The sequence below is a fragment of the Musca autumnalis genome, unplaced genomic scaffold, assembly GCF_047663935.1.
Source record: "Musca autumnalis isolate F117 unplaced genomic scaffold, ASM4766393v1 scaffold_5, whole genome shotgun sequence".
NCBI classification, from domain to species: Eukaryota; Metazoa; Arthropoda; class Insecta; order Diptera; family Muscidae; genus Musca; species Musca autumnalis.
This window is the reverse complement of record NW_027412088.1, coordinates 33,129,258-33,150,346: the sequence shown is the minus strand read 5'-3', so window position 1 is coordinate 33,150,346 and position 21,089 is coordinate 33,129,258. Positions and strand designations below refer to the sequence as shown.

Below are 21,089 nucleotides of genomic sequence, written 5' to 3'. Positions count from 1 at the left end.
ATATCATAGCAACATTCTGTTAAACGAAAACTGTTATTCATTGGAATATTGACAAGAAAAACATTAAAACTCAAATTTTACGGCGTTGACTTTAGTTTTTTTATTCAATAAAAAATAAGAAATAGTGAAGAAATAAATTTCAGCCACAAAACACGACGTTAATGTTTTCTGCCGCGAGTAATGGGAATCAAAAACAATTGGCATTGCTGTTATCAATTCCAGTGAGTTGTGTAGCCATCTGTAACCAAAATGTGGAACTATTAGCATATGTTTTTGGAAAATGCATTTGTTCGGGTCTTTATTGCTATACGTCTTTGTTTATTCTTTTATCAGAAGTAAGCAAGGTAAGCAGGCAAGGCAGCTTATGTACGCAGGCCTTTAAAGCTCTAATAATTATTGTGGCCCATTCCAATAATTCGCTTTATTCTGATGTAAACATCTGTTAACATGGTTTTCAAAACGGTATAATATTTGTTGGGTCTATAACGAATGAGACTAAAGTCACCTCATAAACTAATAATTAAGGATATGTTGCGAGAATGGATGAAAGTGTTTAAATCGAATTCAAGGATGCAAGCAAAATGGGAAGTAGTCTGCTAAGAAATTGATGTCAGTTAAAGTGGTGCAAAAGATCGAAGGAAGTTTGTTGTACGTTTGGATTCAGTGACACTCTTTTGTAGCCACCTAAAGGCCCTCGTACATAAACTGCCTTGCCTGATTGCCTTGCTTTCCTGCTTCATTTCTGACATAATAAAAATAAAAGAATAAAGAAGGCCGAGCAAATTTCGAACTGGGTTGCCCTTTTCTTTTTTATTCTTTTATTAGAAGCAAGCAAAGTAAGCAGGCGAGGCAGCTTATGTACTCAGGCCTTAAGAAAAAGCTCAAATGTAGTTATGGCGTAACATATGTAAACATGCTATAATTTTAAATATTAAACATTTTCATTGTCGATAAATAAAATTGTTCTTTGAGCATATATTTAATTTAATTTTTGGGCGCGTTGTCAGTCGTCTCTGCGACAAAATTTAAAATTTGTATTACGTAAAGCGACAGAAAATAATCGCCGATAAAAAGTTATCGGCGATGTAACGGATCGTTTTTTGTTGATTTGAAAAAGATTTGATTTGAAAGAAAAATATCAGAACAAATTGTAAACAAAAGGAATATTTTTCTAAAATTATAAGCCAGTGGAACCATTTTTTGATGATAGAGGAGATATACTTAACGTAGCATATATACGAAGACATGTAAGAGGAAAATAGAATCCTTTAGAACTGCATCAGGATTGTGAGTAGATGTTTTGTTTCCAACGATCATCAAAATAATTGTTTATAATTTAGGTTTAAATGTTATATTGGGCTTAAAAGACGCTGTTCTTTATGTAGTAGAGGCATTAAAAATGACTTTAAAAAAACCGTATGTCAACAGTCATGCAGCCACTCCTTAAGGTGTCGGCTGCTTTACGTTTTTTTTTGCAGAAGGAAGTTTTCAAAGATCCAATGGCAAAGACTTTTAAGCGGGGTACACACGATCAGTTTTGACTGTCGATTTTTCAGAAATGTCGATAAATGTCAAACTGTCCAGCAACCACAAAATATTCTGTGGTTGCCTGATGCCTGACAAAAATTAGCGCACACTGGCAAGCAGCCGATTATTTGAACAAAACTGGCAGACAAAACTGATCGTGTGTGCCCCACTTTACCTCGGTATGGCTCAACCCACTTTGTCAGTGAAGTGTTGATGTCAATAAACGTTGGTGTAGTTGCGGTATTCTTATTATTAGCTAACTTTCTCTTTATTGTAGCTCTAAAATGAATCCACACTCTGCGCCATTCATGTGGTGTACGGGTTGGTGGACCACAACTATTTAATTGCCTTAGTGGCCCTAGATTCGCCACGAGCTACGTTTGGGTGGGCTTTCATTTTTTCAACCAGAATTTCAAATTGCTGCTTTCTAGTAATTTTTGCCATTATAAGTACTCAAACACCAAAAAACGTACATAACACGGAAGAACTACCAGGTAGTGGTATCACACCAGCTGATCGAATATGAAAAGTCAAATCCCTTTATAAAAAAATTATTTTTATTGTAATTTCTCCAACAACATAAAGAAAGTTTTGACATAACATATTCAAAGTTTTAAGCATGGCATAGACTATCAAATTTGATTGCCAAGCCGATGAACCCCTTACGTACGTGTGTGCTTGATAAGTGTGTAGCAAAGCATTCAATCAGCCTTCAATCTGCAATGGAAATCTTCATATTTTCCTCTAAAAATTAATGAACTTACATTTTTTTTATTTCTTCACAAACACAATGTTCTTTTTTACCATAATTGCTTTTTGACAATTTGAAAATAAACCGTATTCATCGGATTGACTGGGTTTCATTTTGAAAATCAAAACTATTTTGATTTTCCTAAAATTCACACACACATTCTCATATTTTGAAAAAGTTACACATACTACTACAAATGTTGACATCAAAATTTGATAGTATATGGGGCGCTTTACGATGCCACTACCTGGGTAATTGTGCCATATTAAATATTAAACAAATTCACTTAACATAAATGAAAATATTACTTATGTTTCAATTTTTCGTTTTTATTCACTTGTAAATATGCATGGCGACAGCTAATTTGTTGTCGCCCGAAAATGAACTTTAAGACGACAGAATTTGACGGCGTCGGGCGACTTTTGCCATACGTAATGTAAAAATTGCATCTGGCAACTTTTTCATTCCCGATATTTTATATTTATTGTTGTCTTATTAGGACGAAGGTCATTATTTATGAAAGTTTTTAATTAATTAAATAAATCGCCTAACATGATCCCTAGGTCATGTTTGTATTGAAAAAGTGAATCCTACCGAAGTCTCACACACCCAACCAATATGATGTTTTGCTGGTGGTTTTATTCAACTCATCAGGCATATCGGATGTGAATGGCTAGACGACAAAGGCAGACTTTTAATAATTTGTATTTATACAAGCATTATTGCAAATTTGCAGATATGAAGTAATTTTGAAGCCTTTTTCTTATCAAGTCGACCTAGTGTCCTGTCTAGAATTATTTCTCAATACATACACACGTACAAATCGAAGGACATTTTCCTTCATTAATTGTAATGCATTCCATTTCGGAAGTTAACGTCGATAGTTTATGGTAACTTGTTGTTAACTGTAAAGTTTGTGGATTTTCATATCTTTTAGTTTATTACACTGCGTTTACAAATGCCAGGATAGTTGACTTTATGTATTGATTGTCAAAATCTCAATACTTGCCTGTGTGACGTAGGCGTCCCGACTACTGCAAAAACAGTTGTAAAATTATGAATGAAAATCATGGATTTCCTTTTGTTTTCCATTCACATATTTTGTTTTTGCTCATGTTCTTTTGCTTTCAACCATGGTACAATAATACAGGTAGCATTATCATGCCAGCTGATGGTAACATAATGTGTCAATTGCATTGAATTGATGTCAAATTTTGAAATCTTATGTTGCCAACAATTGCCGATGCGGCTACCTGTGTATTTGTACCATGCTTTCAACACATTTCAATAATTAGCTCTGTTCCAGAACTAAAAAGTGTTTACAATTTTTACCACTTTTACACATTTTGCGTTCCCGTACACAAAATTTATATGAAAATCGTTTACGATTTTTACAACTTTTACGACTTTTACCACTTTATAAAGTACGGGAACAGGCCAATTATCTCACACATTTTTACAAAAAATGTCAACAATTTGTCAACAATACTGTCTGTGAAAAAATTATGGACAGCTGAGAGACAGCCGACAAATGTATGTATGTGTAAGTAAATCAGAGTTGTATTTGAAGACAAATTGTCTGGTGTAAACGCCTATTTGAAAAAGGCCTTTGATTCTGCAAGATATTTGAGACCCTGAAATTGATATTTAATTCTTGTCCCATTATTCATTTTATCCTTTGTATTTCCAAATAGTGTCCTATATATTAGCTAAACCAATTATTAATATAGAATTCCACAAATAAAACAATATTTTTTATTTTTGTTTTAATTTTATTAATATATTATTTTGTTTCGTATAAATTTGAGGCGAATACATATAATATATTTATTTTTGTTTTTTTTTTCTTGTCTATATGTACTAAAATAATTAGAACTTTCTTAGTAATATTTACACCCAGATTGGTTGGAAATGTTTTTTTGTATGGGTTTCTAGTAAAAAGGGGAGGTTTTACACAAACTTAAGACTTAGTATTTATAATATTTTATTATTATATATAAAAAAACTACACATATACAAATAGTTGTAATTATTTGTTTATCTTTTTTCTTTGTCAAATGTTTACTTTAAAAACCTTAAGAAGAACATGATTCATAAACTTATTTAGAACTGATTGATGTATTATAAAAAAAATTAAACATACTTACAAACTATGTTTTTATTTTCTTGGGAAAAAAATTAAATGAAATTTTATTCGTTTTTAGATATTATTTTACACTACTGCAAAAAACAAATAGTCTTTTTTTCACTTTTACACTTTTAAATATAAAATTCTGAATTGTTGTCATGCAGTATTGGAAAATATTTCATAAATTTATTAAATAAATATAAAATATTTTCCGGTTTGTGATGCTGTTATTGGTGATGGAAGATAATTAAAAATAATATTTCTTTTTGTGAATGTATAAAGAGATTCTTGTAAAAAAGAATTGAATAACTGTCCTTTTTACATTTCCTATTTGATCTTGTTGTGTTTTTGTATGTTATTACACAAAACGGACGGGTTAAGGGTTAATCAATTGAATTCATTTTCATTATTTTCCATAATTGCTAATAAAATTAACTTGATGCTTATTAACTTAAAAAAGAATTGGATGGACGTAGAATAATTTAAAATCTTGCAATTATTTGTGTATGTTTGTATGAGAGGGATAGGTTTGTTGTGTATTTGGAATGTTCTTTTTCGTTTTTTTTCTTCTTTCTATTTTTTATAAAATAATATTCGTTCGCCATAGAAGCTTTTTCAAAAAAACTTCCATTAAATCACTTTACATGGATACTTGTTAAAATAATTATGTATGTTTGTTTGTATATAATTGGCGGCGTTACACACTCATTCATTTTTTTATTTATTCAATCACTGGTGTCTGGATGTTTGTCCATAATCCACCCATTTATCTAGTAAATAAAAACGCTAACACAACACCCAATGCGGCCAATGATGTGGCTGCAACACGTTCAGCATCACCATAATAGGCTTGACCACAAGCTGGTGGACACACGGGAATAACTGTTTCGAACAAGTTAACTCTGGCCTCAGCTTGACCCAACTTATTAACAGCTTTGCAAACATAATCACCATATTGACGCTTCTCAATGGTTATGACACGCAATGTGGAATCGGTATATTCATCGGCAGTGGCAAAGTGAGAAATGCTATAATGTTGATTGTTGGACAATTGAATTTCATCCTTAAGCCAGACAATGGCTGGTGGTGGATAAGCTTCAATGTGACATTCCAAATCCATATCGTATTGTAGAGCTTGACCCAAACGTGGGCGGGGTACTGTGATGACGGGGGCAAACTCAACTTCCAAATTGATGTTACGACGATCACCAACACTGACACCATTATCAGCAACACAATAGTAGGTACCGCGATCTTCCTTTTTGACAGATTTGATTTTCAAAATGTTACCAACATAGGTTGCACTATCTGTAATGAGAGAAAACGGAGAAAAGGAAATTATTAGCAAATGTCTAATAGAGGTGATTTAAGAGTAGAAAATATATTTTTTTGGGCCATACACACAAATCAAGAAGAAATAGATAGCTTAGTACTGATTTTCGGAAAATTTGATAAGCTAGAAAATGTCCAAAAAGCATTTATAGAGATTAAAATGCAGAGAACAGAAACTAGAATTAACACGCTTCTTCGTGTATTTCGCTAAAGAGTATTTAACGGTTAAAACGGGCAATCGATTTAATCAGTGGCTACGCCACTTCAATTTAACATTACATCAATTAAGTCGCATTTACACCAAAGGGGGTTTTTACAAAAGGCGCAATTTAAGTTGTAATTTCCATTGAAGGTCTTTCAAATAAATGACGTATTTACCTAAAACACTTCTTTAAGGTGTCAGAGTAAATGAGGTTTGAGGTTGTGTATTAAATCAAATGGGGAGAACTGATGGCATTGAAATAAGGTTCTTTACATTTTAACACCCACCTCAGCATTATACCGACGACATTGTTTATTTTCCAAAATTTCGTAAAATCCTCTTAAATTTTTGTTACTAAATTTTAAAATATCAAAGAGATGCTTAAATTTTGTAACAGTGGGGAGTATCAAAGAATGGTTGCATTTTCAAACAAAGTCATTCACATTTTATGGTTAAATTGTGGTTGATTGTGTTGATTTCAAGTACAACACGCCAGGACATCAAACAAATGTTCAAAAAAAAACAAACCTAAATCAATATCAGAAAACCAAAAAACGGGTGTTTTGGTTTTAATTAAATGACGTTACGGTAATGAAAACCGTTTCTATGGATGTTGTATTGCGGTTAACGAATAAGTGTGTGTGTGTGGCATAGGGGTAAATTGTGCAACAATTTGACAATTGTAACATAAAATCAATTTATTATTTGATGATCTTTTTTAATTGTCTAGTACTTTAGTGGTTTATACCACATTTCCACCCCATGCCATTGAAAAGGTATTGCAAAACGCGTGGAAAACAATAAACGTTAATGACCTTTAAGTTCATTGCATCTTCAGGGAAATCATCTAGCACTAGCAGTTATAACTACCAGTACTCACTCTCCCTCTCTATCTATCTCGCTTTTTTTCATAAAATGAATGCAAAACAGAAACAAAGGTCTGTCAAAGAATACCTAGGGCTGACTTGCTGCTGATGTTACCTACCAGCCAGCTGCATCATCATTCAAATCACTTAAATGATGATGCAATTTATCTAATGGTCTGGGGAGTTGCCTACACATTAATTTGCCAATTTGTTCTTGTTAATATGCAACCGTGGGTAGGACCAGCCGTCAAAGTGGCTAAGAGACATATTTCACTTTAGCAAGACCATAAATTGTTTAATGGAAATCAAAATAAAGTGTTTTTGGTTAGATGTCAAAGTAGAGCATTTCCAAAGCACCTGTTTGGGGGAACAATAGGCCTGTTCGATAAGTTCGCAAGTAAAAAGTATTTGCAAGTTCTTGCAAGTACTTGCAACTACTTCTCACTTCTCTTTTACTGAACATGTTTGTTATCCAACTGAATTTTTTAAAAGTTTGTAGAAATTTGTACAAACTTTTGGGTTATCGAACAGACCTGATGTATAGAGGTGGTTCAGAGTTGATATTCCTAATGGAGAAAACTCAAAATATTGAAAAAAAAACGTTATTATTTTTATTTGGTAATTCCAAACAGCTGTATGGGTTTACTTTGGACATTTTGAAAATAAAACTGCGTTTGCATTATAGCTTTTTGCCGGGTTAACATTCTTTATGAGGATTTATTTGACGTTTGTGTTATGGAATTGACAGTTGAAACCCAGTGGGTTTTTTTTTAAATCCGGTTAAGTGCAAACCGGGTATAAGATTTTTCGTTGTATCTTAAGGTACGGTCATATTGAGTAAATATTTGCCAAAAAGTGTCAAATATTTATTTGCCACATTGTGACCAGCAAGTATTATTCAAAGGCAAACACATGATTTTTGGAAAACAAAAATATATGCCGGCAAACATTTTGTCTAATGTGAACTTGCTTTTAGTGTATGTCAAATGTCAGCTTTTGTGAAAAAAATAATTTACACTTGCAAATACGTAATTTATTAGACAGATATTCAATAGAATTGAGCACTTAAATGACACTTTTTGATGTATTTTTAGATGTAAATGCGGCTTAAAACTTGTTGCTGAAAAGGTTATCTCTTTATTTATTATTATTATTTAGGCCAATTATTTGACAGAAGATTTGTTCCAGAACTAAAAAGTTTTTACAATTTTTACGTCTTTTACACATTTTACCCAAAAACCCGTTCCCGTACACAAAAAAGTTGTAAAATGTTCACTTCTCTTTAAACAAAAATCAGCACTAGAGTGAATTTTATTCAAAAATTGCTTGAAATTAGATGTTTCTAGATCGAGTTCCATAGTAGTGTAAAATCATGAAATTGCTGTAGTGGGGAATCCAATCTAAGAACACCTAATTTCATGAAATTTTTTTAATGAAATTCACGCTAGTGTGGACCGGCACTTTAAAAATTTTTTACTCGACAAAAATAGTAAAAATAGTAACATGGATGCCGGTGTCTGATTGGCTGGTTCGCCGACTTTGACATTTGTTACAGTTTTTATTACGTTTTTTTTTCGCTTTTGCGTTCCCGAACTTTTAGAAAAAAACTTTTGTGTGAGAATAATTTTTCTCTCTTTTACGAGTTTTTCTATTAAAAAGTACGGGAACAAAGCTAGAGATTCTATGAAATGGACAACTTAAATGACGAATGTTTTATAAAACATGTTAGATGTAAAGATACTTCAACCATATAATGACATCAACGGCATTTTGATTCTATGGAAAGTTGAAAGCCACGCATTTACGTCGGTTTAATTCATCGAAGGAAAATTACAGCACGTTTAGATTTAATAAATCAACTCGATTTCAAATGTCAAATCCGTAACGTCAAATAAAATCCAGTGGACTTATAACTAGGATTTACTTGACGTATACACTATGGAACTGTTATTTCATATCGAGTGGATTTATTAGTCTAAACGTACTATTAAACGCATTTTACACTTGTACTTAAAACAGGTGCTTTGACAGATATTAGATGTGTCCTTTTACGTAATAATTTTTAATAATTATTACGAAATGTTGCTAAATGCAGTCTTTTTACACAAAAATTCAGTAAAAGAGAGCGAAGTGAGAGAAAAATTTTGACAGTTGGTTGCTGAGAAATTGCTAAAAGTTACTGAAAGAATTTTTCCCAGCAACATTTAGCAAGTTCGATCAGCTGTTTTTAATCATCTGCTAATGGTCAGCTGCTCAATGTTTATGTTATTTTTGTGGAAAAATACTATAAATATTACAATTCAGCTATATTTATTTATTATTTTATTAATATATTAATTATTTTTTATTTATTTTGCTTAAAATTGAAGAACTTTTTCATTGTTTTGGAGTTAGCTTTTCTTTCATTTATTTGCGCCAACGTTTTTGTTTCGGTCATCAACTGTTAAGTTGCTAAAGTTTACTAAATGCTGTCTTTTTACTTTTTTCTCTATTTTCGTATCAAAGAGTAAAATCTCTCTTACTCTCTGAAAACAAGTTACTGAATAATTATTACTGAAAAAGTAAAAAGACACAACTATTGTATGGAAATGACAGCATTTTTTATAAAACATAGGTCAGCAAAAGAGAGCGATTCGAGAAAGACATTTTGAAAGTTCTTTTACTGAGAGTTTGCAAATTCTTGCTGGACAAATTTATTCTAGCAAGAACTTGTAACTCTTCTTCTTCCTGAAAACAATCAATCATCTGTTTTTAATTTTTCGTTGATTTATTTTTGTGAAAATTAAAAACAATTTTATTGCGGAAATAGCAAGTCTAATTGTATTGTTTTTTTTTTTTTTTGAGAACAAATTTGCAAATTCAAAAATTAATTTTTCATTTTCTTTTTCATTTTTAATAAAATACAACATTTTTGCTTCCTTTGAAGGAACCATTGGCGGACAAATTGTTCTGTTTTGGCAAGTCAGCTGATTTCTTGCTGTTTTTGCTGGGGAGGTGTCTGTTTACTTTTTACAATTTTCTTGCAAAAGAGAATAAAAACTCCTTACTCTCTGAGAAAGTTCTTCCTGGAAAAGTAACCAGACAGACTTCATGTTAAATTTAACATGTGTTTTATCCATGTAGGGGCCAACTTCGCAATGGCATTGTAATGCTTATAGTACGTTTAGATTGTACTGGATGTAGGAAAACGAGCAGCATCATCCGAAAAATTTATTTTCGGGTTTATTTGTTACAATTTTGTGTTTGGTTCAAACACTGTGCTATTAAAGTAGTAGTTCATAGTCATTTCAATGAGATATCCTAATATTTCCAACAGAAAATAGGTATAAAACTTTTACCCACCATTCTTTTTCTAAAAATGGAAGTTGGCTTTTTCCACTTTTTTTAACAACGAAAGTTAAACACCAAGTCAAGAACAAAAGAAGCTGAATTCATTCATTTCAAAGTATAAATGTGTGTGTATGTGTAGTTTCTGTGCGTAAAAAAATGTCTATGAGATGCATCAAAATGCATGCAGTATTTTACTCCTACGGGTATTTTTCGTATTTTCCGATGTGTTCAAGAGTTTAAATATGCCTGCGACGACGCTTGCACTTAACCATAACCTCTAAGTAGCAATCGGAGCAGTAGCGAGCGACCGGAGGCAGCAGTGTGCTTAACTTTGGCAACCAACCAAGAAAGTACACTTGAAATGAGGTTATGTTCATTACGTACATATGATGGATGGTTGGATGGATGTACGGGACTCTCAAAAGAAGAATAACAAAATGAACAAACATTGTTTTAACGGGGCAACTGACTGTCGTTGGCGACGTTGTCATAGACATTGCTGCTGGTGGTTTGCTGCTGTTGGGCAATGATATTTTATTCATATACACATTCATCATCATGGGCCTACAGAACACCAGAAAAAACAACAACCTAAGAAGCATAAAAGAAACTAACCATTAAAGATGATGATGATGAGAGTTCGTGTACCCATGAAGAAGAAATAAGAATACCTCTTTTAAAAAAGGGAAGCCGGAAGTTGAAAGTTTGAAACAAAGGTAACCTAGGGTTGCCAGCAGCATGTGATAATCAAAGCTAACATCATGAATAACAAACAACGAAAAAGAAAAAAACGGCATGAGTCACAAGCAACAACACTAGGCTCACTTACTCAGCATCAGCATCAACATTTGAAATTTGATGAGTAAGGAGAGAAAAAACCATGTCGTTAGGTTGTCATTAAACAATTGAAAGCCAGAAATCAGATGAGATGTTGTGTAAATGAGAGCACTTAGACCAAACCAAAACAAAGTCGTGCTGTATGTATGCCAGCATGTGTGTGTGCGAGTGTAACAAATGGGTAGCATCAACACTGTAATTAATATTAACACCATAAAGGATCCTTGTTGGGTTGCTGCTGGGTTGGATTTCGATGACTATCATTAAGAAAAATCCTCTATTGGAAATTTCCTCTTCACACTGGAGTACTGGCTGGTTGGTGCACATTGTAGAGTTGTGTCGTTCATGAACGAACCGGCTCAAAGGAACGATTCCGTCAAAAGAACGAACGGATTCGTATCCAGCTCATTCTTTTATATCGTTCATTTAGATCCCCGATGGACGAGTCATTGCTGCTTACAAAATTAACAGCATTGGTTTTGCAGTCAAACTCTAAACAAACGCTGCCTTAGCGCAAGCAGCACAAATTTCCACACAAAAACAATGATTTAGAGAGCTACTCTCGCTCAGTAACTCACCTCATTCAGTAGCACATATCGGTCATATCTTTCTGGTTCTTTCATATCAAAACCACCACCACTGCGTTCAGAAACAAAACCACCCCCATTAGCACACAAACAAGCAAGTAACACAACAGTTGTGTCATTCGTGAACGAACATTTTCATAAGAACGATTCGGTGAAAAGAACGACGGAGTCATATGCAGCAGAGAACGAACGACTTCAAAAGAAAATAATACAGTCAAATGTATTGTTGAACGAAAAAGAGCCAACGAACGATCTAAACGACCCGGATCTTTTTGGTGAACGGAATGAAAAAGATCGATCCGCTCAATGAACGAGATTGCCCAACACTAGCACATTGTAGTTATTGTTAGTGTGTAATTTTTAGCCAGCAAACGAACATCCCCTACCCTTTTCTTTTCGTTTTTGCACACAATAATACCATGTTTGCTTATATTGATCCTATGCAATTAGTTTATTGTTTCTTTTTTGTCTGTAGGTAAATCGAGTGCAAACATGCATTCATATACGAGTATTGTCGACAACCTACCATCCCCCTTTAGTTTCCACCAGATTGCCAACCACATAAGTGGAGTTCAATAACATTTTCAAACTATTTTTCTATTTATAGATTTTATGTGCCATGTGTTCATTATTCCACTTCTTCCCCTTGCCAAATGGCAAGGGATCAATTTGCGTTAATATTTAAAATGTTTGGTGCAATTATATTGAGGATATGTTACGCTGCAAATGCGGGTGTTATAGAACATTAACACGAAAATACTTTTCAAATGTACGGTGTACTTAGGTAGGTATTAATTTAATAAGTGGTTTGGTTATTAGATTTTATTGATCGGAAAGAGGGGGAGGAGTAGAAGTAGGGAGGTAGGTATTATTTGCAAAGCTGTTATAATTCTTATTTCAGGAAATTGTTAACAAACAGAATGTTTAGAGTACCATGCACATATGTTTATTAAGAGAGTTCACCCTAGATTGAAAGTAGGAAATTCTAACAACATCTCAAGAAGAAGAAGCATTAATGCAAAAACTCAATTCAGTTTGAATAAAGTCAGTGGATAATAATCATGGCATAAATGACCTGTTCCAATTTAACAAATAAAGTAGTGTAAACTCGCGTACACGTTGGTCAGTAAAGTGACTAACTAACAGCAGCGAATGGCTCATGACTAAAAATACTAATGGTTCTTAAACCTTACATAATGGTACGTTTAAATTGTAAAAGATTTAGTAAATCCAATGTATTTATATTGTCTTTTTCATTGTATATATGAAAAATAAATCATTATAAAGGATTTCACCGTTTGATGTAAATCTGCTTTAAGGGCCTGTTTCACTATGTCGAAAGAAAATGAATGCGAACGAAAAACAACAAAACTTTGCTTTTCATGGAAATATTGACTTTGTTTTTGCTTCGAAACAACTACAAAATTAGAAAATCATACACGAGGTTAGTAGTTTTTCTTTCGTTTTCATTTTCGTTCGACATAGTGAAACAGAATGTTACAGCCTGTTTCACTATGTCGAACGAAAATGAAAACGAAAGAAAAACAACTAAACTCGAGTATGATTTTCAAACTTTGTAGTGGATTCGAAGCAAAAACAAAGTCAATATTTCCATGAAAAGCAAAGTTAAGGTGTTTTTCGTTCGCATTCATTTTCTTTCGACATAGTGAAACAGGCGCTTAATCTCAATGTTATCGTATGTTTACATAAAGCCTGATTTCATAGAAATTAATGAAATAATGCTTGGTTTATATTTACGAAATCCACTCGGTTTTAACTGTCAATTCCATTGCTCAAACGTCAAATGAAATCCAATCGATTTCGGATAAGTTTTCATTTGGCGTATACGCAAAGGAATTGACAGTTGAAATCGAGTGGTTTTCGTAAATTTAAACAAAGTATAAGTAGGTTTATTAAGAATCTTTTGATCTAAACCTACGTTTAGCTTTCAACTAATAGCTCTGTTCTTTTATGGGTACTTTACACGATGTGTTTTTTACATATGAGTTGTCACTTCTCCCATACAAAATGTATATGCAAAGTGACAACTCATATATAAAAAACATATCGTGTAAAGTACCCATTACGTGCACGAATCTTCAAGTTTTACCACTTTTTACTCAAAAAGCGTTACTTTACTTCAAACACCATACAATTCATATGAGAGAAGTTTACATCTTTTACTACTTTTGCCGGTTATGCTATGTTTACATTTACGAAAACCACTCGATTTCATCTGTCAAATCCATAGGTTAAACGTCAAATCCAATCCAATGGATTTCAGATGAGATTTCATTTGACGTTTGAACTATGGATTTGACGGATGAAATCGAGTGGATTTCGTAAATGTAAACATAGCCTTATGCCCAAAGACGTGACCCTCAAAGGGTTACGTTGAGAGTTACGTCTTTTGACATTTCAGTTGACGATATGATGTTGCAAGGCACAATCATATAAGGTAGATGCATGAATTACAACAACTAACAAATTTAGAAATACAACATTGTTGTTATTTTATAATGAAATGTCAAAAATATTGAATAATACGGTCGTTCTAAAAATTTTCTCAGAAAAACATAAATACATTATGAAAATCCTGTAAAATAGAACAAATTTGAATCAAAATGTAAACATAAATAATTCAGAACTACGTAGGTCATTGTTATTACACTTTTAGGATGAAAAGAAGTATTTTATGGTAGCAAATTTCGAGGTTTCAACTACAGCTGATTGGCACTTCTACCTTCTATAAATGTGCCTTGTGATTTTGGCACTTTTACTTGTGGCAATTGTCAGTTTGCCGGCGAGAGAGGGTGTTGGTAGACAAAGGGTTACCATATGCCTCACCTCTTTCTCTCTCCTTCAAACTGACAATTACCGCAAGGAAAATTGCCTGCTACAAATAGGGACTAAAACGCCTGTTAGACTATCGACTTATACTATGATTTAAACTGTCAATCCCATACAATATACGTCAAATAAAATCTAGTGGATTTAGAACTACGATTTATTTGACGTATATACTATGTAATTGACATATGAAATCGAGTGGATTTATAAGTCTAAACGTACTATAATAGTACGTTTATATATAACCAGATTTAACAAACTCACTGGGTTTCAAATGTCAATTCCTTTGCGTATACGTCAAATATATCTTCATTAACAAGATTAACCCTGCAAAAGGCTATAATATAAACATGGCCTAATACCCCGGTTACACTTAACCGGATTAAACCAGTGGGTTTGGATTTAAAATTTCAATTCCATAGGGCAAACGTCAAATAAATCCTCTCGAAGTGGGTTAACCCGGAAAAAACTCTAGTGTAACCGTACTATAATGCATTTTAACTCTTAACATTAGGGTATATTTACATCAAACATTTTTTAATAGAAACTAAATGACGGAATATTTTTATTAAGCAATCGTTTGATATAAACCTACGTTTAGCATTCAACTAATGATGCTGTAAATTGGGATGTAAAATCTATTGTGTAATTTATATGAATTTTCATGCTGACCAATGTCTTTTTTAATTTATTTCTTAATTGAAAACATGATGCCCCCTAAAATGCAACATTCCAAGGCAAAGATGCTGGTTTCATTTATGGCATGAATAAACAAAACACAACCCTTCCTTTCTTCCCATTTAATTGGATTTTAATGAAAATTGAGAAAGAGAGAGATATTAAATGCTAAGAAATTGGGACAATTTTAAGTTATATTGCGACTTAGCTTTTTTGTCATTTGACCCGTTATGGCTTCAAAAGTCAATCAGAAACAATGAATGAGTAGTTTTTGGGGGAAATATGATAAATGCCATAAATAAAATGATTTATGTTTATAAGCTGTGTTTTTTCATAGATTTAAGTTGTAAAAACAAATATTTACATTTATGAAAGGAAAATTTATTTCCCCCCACATAAAAAAACTTGAACATATTAACAATTCATAAAAAATATTAATAAAACACAACTATTATATATCATCTCAAGTCATTTAAAATACTCCAATAAAGCTTTGCTGCACAAACAACAACAAAGAAGTTGTATTGAAAAATTAATAAAATGGTTTTGGGGGAGAAATGTTTCTTAATTAATTTTTGACCGTCATAAATGAATGAATACAGAGAATGGAAATAATGCTTTAGGAGATGCCAGTCTGATTTGTTGATGGGTTTCAATAAGAAAATAAAAATGAAATTTTCAACTTGAATTCCCAAGAATTATGGGAAAAGTCAAAATGTATCAAAACTTCCTTCATTAGCAAAATTGAGCTATTTTTACATTTTCGAAACAATATTTTAAAATTGGGGAACACTAAAGCCTCATTTACAGCGAACGGGGTTCAATTTCATTGAATGCAGTCCAATAAATTACGTTTTTGCTCAAAACTTTTTACTTGTATACTGTATTTCCCATACCATTACTCTGTTCCAGAACTTGTAAGAAGCAACTACTTTTTACTACGATAAAATTTTTTCCTTTAAGTTATCGAGAAAAAATGGTAAACAATAGTAGATTCTTGCAGTACCGGAACAGACCACATTTTTAGATTATTTTATAATTATTTTCAAACTAATTGCATTTTAATTTTTAATTGTTCAAAAAATGTGATAATAACATTCAAATCACTGAAGCAAACTTAAAAAGCGCTTAAAATAATTTTCAATAGGTGGTAGGGAAAAATCATAAAAAGTACCCAAATGTTTTTCACGGCGTTTTTTAACGTGAGAAATTTCTAAATTGCACGAAATAGACATTTCGTGAACATGTGTGACTAAGCTATCGCTTGAGTGACAGCCAGGTTGGATCGCTGCTTTGGTTGTTTGGTTTGAATAACAGTCAAGCGTGACTTTGGTAATAAACTAAGCCGTGCATTGTGCCATGGCAATGACAAAGCAAACTCTATTTTCAAATCATACCTATCTATGTATAATGAAAACTTAACCAAGAGAGGAAAATAATGCTACCACAAATTAACCACATTTTAAAAAAGTGTTTTTTTTTCGGTGGGGGGAAACAAAAGAAATGTAGAAATAAATACATATCAACAATGACAACAAAAAAGAAAGCTGCCACAAAAATCAACAACTAGAAAATGATAATAACCATAAATGTACTGCTCTTCACGAGTGGTTTTAATGGCTGGAAAGGTTTTTGAAACTAAACAATAACTACTAAATTGTTATGCGTACTTTAAACACAAAACAGGAGGAGGGTGGATGAGTTTTTTTGGGTTGGTAATGTTGCGGTTCATGGTAACGCAAAAACTAACTAAACAAACAACAGCAACACCAACTAAAAAACGTGTTTTGAATTTATTAAACATTTTAAACTCTTGCAAACAGATGTTCTTTAAGGCTTATTTTAATGGTTTTTGGTTCTTTTACTCATCTTACACTCCCTCACATTTCTAGTCACAATTTTAATTGGGTGTGCCATTATCTAGCAAGGAGAAGAAGAAGCAGAAGAAAGCTCTTGTTAATTTTAAATTGTTCTTTTGTTTGTTACTTCTTGTTCTTTTCTACTTTATGCTCAGCACCCAACACCCAACCAATTGACATATTGTATTAATTAAGCACATTTGTACATACACACCTTCTACTACATGTCAATAGTCGTATGCCCAATTCTCTCTGCTTTAATGTTTCTAACATTTGAACGTTATTTTCGAAATTATGTTGTGAATGAATGAACGTGATGACACTTTCCCGGATCCCCATCGTATGTCATGACCTGAAAGCTCTAGCAAAACCATGCCGTCATATTGTACAGACAACTGTCAATGATCCAAAGATCACACGATTACTCATAAAATAAATTGTAAGAAAAAAAGAGAACATCAATTTCATTGTAGATATTGATGAGAGACATGACTCCACTTAAAGAAATTTGTCAACTCAAAAAATATTGGATTGAAAAGTTCAATAATTAATGTCAGTGTAAACGTAGCGTTCCCCGTTTTAACGATTTAAAAAAAAACGTTGTCCGCCCAAAGCTGAGTGTTAATGTAAACGTAACCTTACTCGTGATAACCATTTGTTTGCAGCGATGTCCACCGATGTCGGTTGTCATGTAAACGAATGTCACCTATTTCCACTCTCTTCGTGTCATTTTCTGTATACCAAAGACGACCCAATCGGTCTGGGTTTCAAATGTCAAACGTCAAATAAATTCTCATGTATTTGGTTAACCCGGCAAAAAACTCTAATGTAACCGTACTATAAGTCTTCATTATCATACATTTATTAATTATTTACTACAATAGCTCTGTTCCAGAACAAAAAAGTTTTTACAATTTTTACCACTTTTACACATTTTGCGTTCCCGTACACAAAATTTATATGAAAATCGTTTACGACTTTTACAACTTTTACGACTTTTACCACTTTATAAAGTACGGGAACAGACCATATATATGCCTGCTTATATGGAACTAATTTCTTAAAGTTATTGTGTAAATCTGTGTTAAGAAAACGCCATGTTCGTGATTCTCACTCTCTGTAGGTCGAAGGTCACACTATAGTGGTTTCATTGAAACTTTTAGATATTTATAGATCGAGTTCCCCACTACAGCAACTTTATGATATCACTTTACTGTGAAACTCGACCTAGGAACCCTTGTTTTCATGAAATTGTTTCAATGAAACACTCTAGTGTGACCAAGGACTAGGCTGAAACAAATGACGGCTTTGGTGCGACTTGTCTTTGAATGGTTAATAAAAACAACTTATACTATGTTTACATTTACGAAATCCACTTGATTTCAACTGTCAATTCCATTGCTTAAACGTCAAATGAAATCGAATCGATTTCAGATGAGTTTTCATTCGACGTATACGCAAAGGAATTGACAGTTGAAATCGAGTGGATTTCGTAAATGTAAACATACTATTATTTTCTTTGAATCTTGCACTCCTTGATTAAATTTTTGTCATTATAATTGATACAATTTCCGGTTACATACTACTTCTTCCAGTGTGAACTCCGCCTAATATTTTCATGACTTCTCTCTCAGTGCGAACTCCATAAGAAGAAGAAACATATGAATTACATGATGTGTCCTCAATTCTCCATAATTTTTTAAAGATTGTTACAAAGTTGCATTTTCATCGCATCTCTGACGGAACGAACGAATGAATGCACAATAACAAATGCATTGTTTTCTCCACAATGACAGATAGAAAATACATCATTAAAATCATTATAACAATTCGTCTAGAGATTAAATGTAAAGATATGAGTTTTTGGGGAGTATAGATAGCTACATACATATCAATCTTTTATTATAGTATACAAAGTTATTATTGTGTTTATGGCTTTGTTTTGGATCCCAGTGAAACGGATATGAAATTAAAGTATCTCTTCTAATTTCGTGTTTTATTATTATGATGATTTCCACAATAAACCAAACACTACCATCATCATTTGAACAATGGATCGGGATCGGGTGTGTGTGTGCGCTCCAGAGAGATTTCTTTGATTGATAGTAATCGTCGTGTCGTCGTCATGGTTGTGTGTAACAAATAAATAATAGTTAAGATATTTTTCTGTATCGGAAAAGTTATAAATGTCTCAGATAGAAATCTTGTTCTTATGTCGTAGATATAGAGATGATGTAAAAAACACAACAGGTGTTTTCTTACTACTTTTATTATACTGTTTGTTTGTTAGTCTGTCCAACAGGAAACTTCTTTGTTATTGATTTATTTCTGTGATTCATAATATGAGAGTAATGTGCATTCAACAGGCCGCCATGCTCAATTACATTTGTATGGATTCGAGAGTTAGTTCACCTTTTTTGTGTGTTTTTGTTTTCGTTCTATATCTGTACTCAGCATGCTGTTAAAAATGTAACATCATTTAATTAATATTAATTACGTGATGGTTTTTTGGTGTATATTGGATTTAGCCTGAGATTTTTTTATCTGGGGAAATAAGGACTGTTTTTTTCGAAGTCTATTAATGCATCAAATGCAAATATTAGGCAAAGTTTATGTCGTCGATTTGAGGTGTGGCCAGGTACCTTTATGTGTTGCTACACTTCTATCTTAGAGTGTGAATCGTATCTTTAAAAAATGTTTTTTTTTCAGTGTGAAACATGCGAAATTGTATTGGGGATTGAAATTGAAAATTAATTTGGACAATTCGTACCTTTCCAAGGGTCTTTTTGCTAAGACGTAACGCCTCCAACACATTATTCCTAAAATATGGTGTTCACACTTTAAGATATTTATACAGCCATACATAAAGCTACCTGCCAATACATCAAATTGTTTTCTCAAACAACGGAATTCATAAATGATTTTGTCACAAATCCAATATAAGTCTGCGTTTACATTAGAATTGGTTTTCATAATAATTGGCCAACACCAATACCATGTCGATATGATATGTGGCCAGTAGAGGAATTCTGCAACTCATTTTTTGGTTAACAACAAAAATATTAAAACGCAAAATTATGAATCAAAAATTCCAATAAAAGATGACAACAATGTTTGTTATCGGTAGGACTTAAGCTCTGTTCCTTTACGTGCAAGAATCTTCAAGTTTTACAACTTTTTACTCGAAAAGCGTTCCTTTACTTCAGACACCATACAATTCATATGAAAGCAGATTACAACTTTTGCTACTTTTGCCGGTTTTACCACTTTCAAAAGTAAAGGAACAGACCATTAGTGACAACTTAATTTTGGTTGCTAACTTATTTCGTTAATTACCGAAATAATAAGCATTTTAATTTTACCCATTTTTGTTGTTTTACAAAAAGTTAGATGGTGTTCACACTTTACGATATTAGTGTAATCATATATAAAGCTGCCTGTCAATACATCAAATTGTAACCGCAAACACTAGAATTCACTTTCATTAGAGCATTGAACGTTTTTTACATATTTTTGGACATAAAATCTTCAAAAATATGACAAAAATTTTATTAAATTTTATTCTCAATAAAATTTAAAGAAACATAATCTTAATTACATTATCGTAATCAACTTGTATCATATACTTATCATATATATTACGATATTATTACAACAGATAGTAAAACTGGCTAATCCAATAATACGTTTACATTGTACTGGATTTAAATAGTCAATTTCATTGCATATACGTCAAGTGAATCCTCATAAAGAGACAAAAGGCTCTTGTGTAAATATGTTATAAGCATAGATGAATTTTAAAATATTTAAACGTCCACCCAATTTATATAGTAAGTGATACTGTGCTTGGTTTACAGTATCATTCATTCTATTTGTCGGATATTTGTATACAAATTGCAGGAAAAATATGGTGATAGGGTAGCTTATTATGATAATAGATAAACGTAACTGGCATTTAAACCTAATATTAAAATGAGTCATGGAATTTGAAAAATATGCTTGGCGATCACCTAATAATTTCAGGTTTTGCGGTAGATTTTATCTAAGTTACACCTACCAGACAATTTTATTAAAATAAAAAACTTATAACATTAATTAACCTCCAACGTCTAATTTACCTCTCTCCCCTGATATCCCTTGAT

The 21,089-nt window shown here is 32.5% G+C and overlaps 1 protein-coding gene across 1 annotated transcript in view; it reads right to left on the bottom strand.

Moving 5' to 3' along the window:
- Positions 1 to 4,029: 4,029 nt before the first annotated feature.
- The window catches only part of Lac (septate junction protein lachesin), a 63,012-nt gene continuing 45,952 nt past the window's right edge, over positions 4,030 to 21,089 (bottom strand). Inside the window, exon 5 of the mRNA XM_073955498.1 lies at positions 4,030 to 5,714. Within this exon, the coding sequence (XP_073811599.1) occupies positions 5,173 to 5,714 (542 nt within the window). The 3' untranslated portion in view covers positions 4,030 to 5,172. The remainder of the gene's footprint in view (positions 5,715 to 21,089) is intronic.